General features: G+C 41.0%; 1 protein-coding gene and 1 long non-coding RNA gene across 5 annotated transcripts in view; one reads left to right on the forward strand and one right to left on the reverse strand.

Annotated features, from left to right (window-relative positions):
• Positions 1–6,360, reverse strand: part of grin1a (glutamate receptor, ionotropic, N-methyl D-aspartate 1a) — a 44,550-nt gene extending 38,190 nt beyond the window's left edge. For both annotated transcript variants that reach the window (XM_085413523.1, XM_085413524.1), the window contains exon 1: positions 5,314–6,360. In XM_085413523.1, coding sequence (XP_085269649.1) covers positions 5,314–5,562 — 249 coding nt within the window. In that variant the 5' untranslated portion in view covers positions 5,563–6,360. The remainder of the gene's footprint in view (positions 1–5,313) is intronic.
• On the forward strand, positions 1,310–3,889 carry LOC146665768 (uncharacterized). 3 transcript variants are annotated; one of them, XR_014912410.1, is made up of 6 exons: positions 1,310–1,353; positions 1,475–1,606; positions 2,023–2,086; positions 2,446–2,598; positions 2,963–3,053; positions 3,648–3,889. It is a non-coding gene; the product is annotated as an uncharacterized LOC146665768 (long non-coding RNA). The 3 variants fall into 3 exon arrangements; XR_014912409.1 differs by having other exon boundaries at positions 1,339–1,606; XR_014912411.1 differs by having other exon boundaries at positions 1,339–1,606; positions 2,051–2,086.
• Positions 6,361–8,472: the final 2,112 nt, after the last annotated feature.

The following is an 8,472-nucleotide window of genomic DNA, read 5'->3' on the forward strand; positions in this document are numbered from 1 at the left end:
TGTGTGTGTGTGTGTGTGTGTGTGTGTGTGTGTGTGTGTGTGTGTGTGACTATTGCTCTTCATACACATTCACATTGTGAGGATGTGTATGGTGAACAAGTGTGAACCTGAAATTTTTAACATAATGCGGTCTTTTAAGGGGCTAGGCAGGTAGGGTTAGGCAGGTAGTTAAGGTAAACAATATCCCCAATAAATCACTGTAAATCAGTTTAATGTCCCTTAAGTTCACGGGGGACACAGAGAACATTGTTGGTGTTGTCTTTAGAATCTCGTGTGGGTGGATTGTACACTCTTACTTTGTATGACAGAGACAGAATATGATGGTTTTATTCCTACAAGCCTGTGTCTCTTAGACTCGTTGTATTAAGCAGAGGACCAGGGACATGAAAGCAACACTGAAGCTGTGGGTGTTTTTTTTCTTTTTTTTTTTATAAAGCTTAATTATGTGTGTGGGAGAAAGAAGAGTGAGAGCAAGAGGGACTTCACGCCTCAACATGCTGTGACATAATGTTGGCGCTTTTTAAAAGCTGTGTTGAGCATCACCACGAGAGGATGGTCGGTGCATTTGTCAGCATGCTTCAACTCTCAAAGGCACACACTCTCTAATCATGTATTACTTATGACATATGTTTTGCTGGCTACATCTGCAGCACAAATGGCGTGAATCTCCAAGATAATTCACATTTCAGGTCATTCTTAACATGCGCCTCCTCCTAGTATACCTTACAAAGACAGTTTCTCATGCCACCCATGCTTCGGATCACTATCAGAGGAACTGAGGTCATTATCCACCAAACATACTAAACTGTTACCTCAAACCATTCCAGCCTCCTTTTTCCAAAATGTTCACTCATCATGCAACACGCACGGTCAGAGCCAAGCCATTAATCACAAATTACATATTGCACATTTTCACTCCTGACTGGTTCCTTTGCAGTTGAGTTGTTCTGCAGCTGGGTGTCCTATAAAGTACAATTGCCCTCTCATCCAAGTTATTGCCCCAAACCACAGCCTATTTTTGGATTTCTGGAAAACAGATGGAGCTGTAGAGGGATCAGTGTATTATACAAAGTGAACTAAAATGTGAGTTAAAGTGTGGAATAGTGCCAAATGGAACAACAGAAGGCCAGCATAATATGTAGTCTAACTTCCTGCCCCTACATTAACATGTTCCTGCTTGATAGATATTCTGCAGCTGAAGATCTAATAAAATAGTCTGTCTAGGTTTAATTCAGAATTTGAGACTAATAAGCTAGTTATGACAACCAATCCCTTCAACGGTGCAAAGGTGAAAAAACAAAGATGCTTCTGAAATGCACTGAAAAAAAGGGACTGGCCATCTCTTGGATTTATGTAAGCATCTTGCATGTATTTAACACAATTGCCTCATGTTTTAAAGTTAAATGTAACTATATAGTGTAAAAACTACATGATATGCAGAAAGGGTGTATTAAATTGTTCATATCATGTTCAGGTGAAGTAAGTCAATAAGATAGCAACGTTAAATCTCGTGAAACCACGCGTGATTTCATCTCGCGGGCTTTGGATCGTGGTTTAAAAAAGGCATCCATCTCAGTCAAGTCGAGCAGCCAACTCTACGTTTTTGGTATGTCTTGATTTTTTGAATTAATATTTACCATATTTCAGACAAATGTAGTTAAACGTCTAGAGTGCCGCCATGTAACATGCTAAAAAAGAGCCGTTAGCTTATTTGCTGTTTTATCTGTTGTCAAAGAATTGGCGCTTTTTCATTTGAATTTGTCTTTGGCACAAGAGCCGTAATATCACATTAAACCTAATTACGAGGCACTCATAACATAATTTGGTTTTCTGTGTGAATAGATTTGCCAACTGACTCTTCAGTTACATTGTGTATTTACTGCACCGTGGTGTTAGTGAGATTTTGGACATTGAACAGCTTTAGCTAATATCATCAGCGGCATTATGCTAGCTTACATCCCTACCCCTCCTGGCCTCACCTGCTGTCCTTTTTGTTTTTGTTTTTTTTTGCTGCACATTGAGAGACGACCTCTATTCTGCATTTCACCAGGAGTCAGCTGATGGATTGTGGGTTCAAGGTGTTATGGTAAGAAAGTATATTCTATTTTCGTTTCTGTAACTTAATTATAATGGGTTTTTTATAATTATTAGGTGCATGCATACTCACCCTATTAATACAACTGAGAAATCCAAAATCTGCCATAGGTTTAACTTATACCTGTATGTATTGCCAGAAAGGTGATTACTGGACTCGCATTAATGCACACTTGAACTGAAATGAGGTTGTAACTTGTGGGTTGTTGGGTTGCAAATCAGAAACAAACATCTTTGGATTTTTTTTTAATCCCATAAGATCTGGAAACACAGTTTTTATTCAACAAAACATTACTGATTAACCAAGCACAGTGCCTGCTGTTATTTCAAAATAATTTTATGTCATTTCAGATAAAATGCAGCATTCCAGTGCATCCCAACCATGCCTTTACAGTCAAGGTTTCTGACGGAGCTGAGTTTCTCTCTGACAGTTTGCTGAAAGTGTTTGCAAAGTGATCGGGGGAACAGGGCACAAAGCTAAAGGATGTAGCTGCCATTATGACAGTAAGAACTTTAAAATTCTTTAACTACAAAGTGTATATGTATTGCATTAGGTCAGTAAAATTTTTATGCTACATCCATTGAAACAGTCAACTATTACCTGTGAGTAATGATTCCACTAAAAGGATGCCATTATTTTCGTCATGCATTTACTGGCCCACTGAGAAAAATTTATCTTTTTTTAAAAATAAATGTTCTGGAAACTATATATCCATAAAGTTGATGTCAAACAGGAACTTTTGATATTGCTTTGTAGATGCTGGTGTTGCATGTTGACTGGTTTAAAAAGTCAAGAGTTTTTGTCTGGGATCATTTTCTTCTGTGCTACTGAAAAGTTCACAAATCTCTGTTTTCTTTGTTATAATAGTCAAGGATGACATTAATGCTTGGAGTCCCTCATCAAAGTGCTCCGCATCTGTGTGAAAGACAATTGCAACATCTTGGTGCAGGAGTTCATGGTGAGTGTTTTATGAGTAGATTGTGGATTTGCAACCTTTAAAAATGCATTTAGTTATCCACTTGATCCTCATTGGACTGGTTAGGACCAGTAGTCCTCTTTAATAATTTGAAGTTCACATGAGGCCTGGTAGTGAACTCGGCCGCCGGCCCTTGAGGCCCCACCCCTGTATTAGGGGTCACATCAGTGTGAAAAAACTTTAAATTTGTCATTCTAATGAACAAAGGAAAATCCCACCAGTATTTACATTAGCTTTTGTTTGAAAAAAAAAAAAAGACCAACTGACCAACAGCTAACCAAATTGTGGGGCTGAAAGTCTAAATTCTAACATCTTCTGAGTGACATAGCCTGGATTTCTGATGGGCCGGTGTCTTTCTAACAAAAACTAATGTAAAGCATTTGAAATTATTATGTTTTTCACCCTCTCTTAGAAACTCTGTTAGACCATGAATGGCAGCATGGCAGGCCACTCTTTGGCTATAGCTATTTACTATGTTGCTTGCATTGGTTTAAATTACTCTAACATTAGAACTGGTAGATTCAAAAGAGATGAGTTTAAAAAGGAATCTTAAAGAAATGTTTTGTGTTTAACCAGGACTTGCCTGAGGCCACTGCACAGATTGAGAAAACCACAATGAACATCTGTCTCCAGAGATGCGCCAGGCAATGACTTTTCTGATGTTGTTCTTCAAGATCTGGATAACGTGACCTTTGCAGTAGCCATGCTGTTTGGACCTTTTTTATTCCTTCAACATGAGTTACCCATCACAACTCTGCTACACTTTTGAGGTGATTCAATGGGTGGTAATGGAGTTGGATGCAACTCAGCTCTCAAGAAAAGCTAAGACAAAACTGCTCCTGCAACGAAGCTCACTGTTATGCATGTGAGGTGACCAGCTCTAGGTGAGAGGACATTTAAATCTCACACTTGTTCTGCTGCATTTTTGAAGCTCAATTCCAGGAACGGATCGCAGGGTTCATTTTTATATACTCTGCAACTGCCATGAGGACGAGCTGTTTTTTGTTGTTGTTTGTTTTTCCTTTTGCTCTGTACAAGTTCTGTTTGTCTGTTTGGCAGCATTTTTTAAATTTCTCTTTGTATTTTTTCTTTCTTTTACTAGTGAAGAGATGTAGCGTGAACAGTTATACAGTCTAAATATCCCATATGGGTCGTGTGAAATGGTATTTTCAGTTTCATTCAGTTGAAGTAAAGAACGTTGAATATTTCTAAGTGTGCTGTTTTGAACCAAGATGTCACAGTATGATCAGTGCTGTAATTTTTGACAGTCACTGTATCAATGTTATTTTTGCGTCTCTTGAATAAAGTTTTTGACCTGCAAGTGCTAATTTCTTTAGTTATTGGGGTAAAATGGGTAGTGTTAATAGGAAGGTGTTTGCCAATTCAGTAACCTAATTTAATGTTAATGGAAACTAACATTACCTCAAATTGTTTAGTTATAATTGTTGTTTAACTGAATCTTGATGTCAGAGGCCTTAAATAGAATGTTTTGTATTGTTCTTTCCCAACATTTTTCAAAAGAAACAGTCTAATTTCTTTGCTGCGATTGATTCCAGAGAACACGGAAGAACTGACATTATTTAACTGTTGATTTATATAGATTCAGTAGAGGAGTAATGTCAGTTTAATTCTTTACCTACTGCAGTGAAATTAGACATGTTGTTTTGAAAGGTTACTGGTGGATGCCAGCAACCATCTTGGAAGAGAACAATACAATCTGTTATAAGGCCTCCATTTGAAAATTGTGTATTTGATACTAGAATATAATAGCAAAATGTAATTTGAAGATAACATGTAGTATTTAAGTGACCAAGTAGTATTGGGTAAAAGTTATTGAATCGTGTTGGGATAAAGTGAGAAAATTGTGAAGGATTAAAATATTCCAAGAGCTCAAATTACTTCATCAAAACATGTTTAAGTCACATTTTATCAACACAAATTGCACAGGTTTATTGAACATGAATAAATTGTGTTAATTTAACTCAATGGTTTAAGTTGCTGCCAAAGCAAAACATCTGTGTGCAACAAATGTCCACCATTGAATTAAGTAAATCCAACAACATATTTTTTTCAGTGTGTAAGCAATTTCACCGAAAGCACAAACTTTCTCTGTTAAGAAGCAGTCCCTCAAAGACACCCGGATGCAACTATCTTTAGGTAGGTGGACTTGGCATTTAGCTCGTGGCAAATATACTAAAAGATATGAATAAGGCAACTAGAGCCCATTGGCAGTAAACTGTACCTGACTGGAGATGAGGTCCTCGCAGACGGAGAGAGCCATCTGGATCGCGTTGGATTTATGCGTTACGGAGATGGCGGTCAGCTTGAATTTGTCCCTGCCATAGACTTGGTTGGCCTGGGTCACGGCATCTTTGAAGACCTGCTCGTATCTCTTCTGGCTCAGGACGGCCCCGATGTTCACGATCTTCGGCTCGCAGCCGGCCCGCGCGCAGGAGCACGAGAAGAGCACCGCCAGCAGAAACAGACGCATCGTGTGGACCACCAAACAGCACAGCGCAGCCCGGTCGCTTTTCTCCCCGGTGGCGGGTCGGCTCGACCAGCTTCTGGACAGCTCAGCCAGTTGAATGCGCGACTGCAGGCACAATCCAGGTGGGCGGTGATAGCGAGGGAGGGAGGCCAAAAAAGGAAGAGGAAGACTTTGTCCAAAAAAAGGTGGTTTGGTTATATGCAATGCGGAGGAATGTGCATGATCATGTTAGAGACAGGCTGTCAACCGGGGACATCTAACCCGCATTGTCCACCTTCTTTGCTCTCCTTTGAGGAGCTGCAAAACCTTCTAGTGGCAGCCACAAAGACTTAAACCATAGCCCACGCTTTTACGGCTTCCTCTCCGGGGCGAGTATCGCTCTCTCCAGCCTCTGTTCCCGTGCGCTTTCTCCGAACTCAGCACCGATGCGTGGCGCGCTGGTTGCTCCGGGCTGAGCGGCTGCTGCTGCTGCTGTCCTTGGTCCTGACAGCTGTGCATGCGCGCCTGTGGTGCGCGCTCCCGCTGTATCGGTTCCCTGCTCCGGAGTTTTGCGCGTTGGCGTGCTGTGCTGCTGCTGCTGCTTCAGCTACTAATGATGCCGGCGAAGAAGCTAATCCTATGAAAAATACATGTAATCACTTGTTAAAAACACACTCGATCATCATGTTTGTCATAACAGGACACGAAAGGCAGGAGCAGTATGAATGGGCTGCAAAAAAAAATTATATCAGCGTTGTGGGCTTTGCTGGTGCATAAAATTTGAAATGGTCAGAAGGGAGGAGGGAAGGCGTTTGTCTTTTTAGTATAACAGTAGTCATGCCCCTCCGGAACTGGAACTGGAAAGAGAGCCTGATTTCTCATACTGCTCTCTCTCGTAAACTGGACCGACCTCCGTGAGCAGCTCATTAATCACACAGGATGTCGGCATCATCAGTCATAGCCCGTCACTCTTCTGCAGAAGATGACTCGCCTGTCTTGTTTCTCTAATTTTTGTACGTGTGTGTGTGTGTGCGTGTGCGTGTGTGCAGAGGCGAAGTAAAAGAAACACACTGTAGATATTGTGGATGTTGCATTATATCTGACCCCTCTGTTGATGAAACTGTTTGCTTCCCTGCAGCTGAAGACACGAGCAGAATCAACCTCCTGGTTACCTAGGAAACTGGCTTTTACAACACACACGCACACGCGCTTGCACACAGCGGAGAGCTTCACACGGAGGAAATGTTCTCTCAATTTTTTTTTAATGGAAAGCAGTGAGACAATGAGTTTATTCATCACTGCAGGAAACGTCAAAATATCTTTCTGTAACAAAACGGTCATTAACACCAAAATGAAAAGAAAAAGATTAAAAAGAGGATATTTAATCGGAAGGATTCAAATGGTCAAACATCAGTTTATCATTTTATTTTTAATATCATAATAAGCTGGATACTATTTCAATATTTCCCCTGAGAGTACATGCGTTTATTCCCGGTATTAACAATTCCTACGTAGGAAAAAAAAAAGGTGTTTTGAAATGAGGCCAGTGTTTGAACAGTGCTCCGAATTCTAAATCACTGAAACACTGTGGTGTCTCTCTGCTCGCAGTGAGCTGATAAATTAATCACAAGGCTGAAAGAAATCAACATTCATCAGCTGCAGGCTGTTCTCCTTCCAAAGTGAGCTCCTCTCAAGTATGAGCTGACTGTTTTCTTTATAACTTTAACAATGTGCACTGACAAAGGGGATATTAGGCATGACGGTTCAATTTCGCAGGAAACCTGACACATGTTTACCAGTAGTTCTAATAAAAAACGAATGGAGAAAGGTGTTGCATGAATTTAACTTTGTGTAGGTTGTATTACAAACCTACACAAAGTTAATTTAAAAAGAGATTGTGTGTCTCACTACTGCGCTTGTGTGTTGTTCTGTTGGTGTACTTTTAGTCTAACAGTGGGTCTTGTAGGACTCCATTTTCTAAATCTAGATAAATAATTTAGCATTTCTTTTTCAATCGTTGTTTTTAAATCAGGAAATTAGGTTCTGCGTCCTGATCTAGACAGAATCAGGCATTTAACTCAGTTTTATTTTTGTTGTGTCACCGAACTGGACCAAAGGTTTGCCACCCTCTACCAAGAAGGTGACTCTATTGTAACTGGAGCACACTGGATGCCACAACCAAAGTAGACCGAGTGAGCAGTACTGCCTAGCAAGTGAAGCCTGCGACCACAATCTGAAAGAGCAAGTACTGGAGAAAGTGTCCAGATTCCAGCCCGCGCTCCCAGGACAGCCAGCTAATCAACAAATTTAGCATCCAGTTGACTGGGACTTTGCTGCACTAATGAGAAGCCTCTGTCTCCATTGAAGAACACTGGAGGCAATTTAACTAGACCAGGCTCCTCAATGAAACCTGCCACCCCACTGGCTATCACCCTGGCTCCACAAGAGATGCCACGGTCTTGGTTTCTCCATGGTCTTGTGCACCATCTCACAGTCCATCCACAGCCAGGTCCTTCCATGACACCACAGCTGATCCTCACCTTGATTCTTGCTCCATCCTGCTTCACGGCCGTGGTTATATGAGACCCTGTTGCCTGGAATATCGGGATGAAGATACCTGAGTTCTGGAATTAGACAGCGAAATTCCGGGGACTATATGGGACCACGCTAAGTTGAAGTATGTTGTAGTCCATGTCGGATCAAATGGAGTCTCTGAACTACCGCACTTTCATCTCAGACACAATTCCTACTCTCTACTGCAGGGTGGGTCATTTCAGTTGCTTGCTGAGCTTAGTCAGTCTGTTGCAACTACAAGATGACTTTTATAGCCAACTTTAACTTGTTCTGAGAGCTTGGAGGGCTTATCAGAGTGATGGTCTGCACCCTAATAGAGCAGGTTCTTGTATGTTGTCAGCATATATATGCTGCACCTTT

The sequence above is a fragment of the Rhamphochromis longiceps genome, linkage group LG7 (genome assembly GCF_057381845.1).
Source record: "Rhamphochromis longiceps isolate RC_006_pf linkage group LG7, R_longiceps_female_GT1.1, whole genome shotgun sequence".
Lineage (NCBI taxonomy): Eukaryota > Metazoa > Chordata > Actinopteri > Cichliformes > Cichlidae > Rhamphochromis > Rhamphochromis longiceps.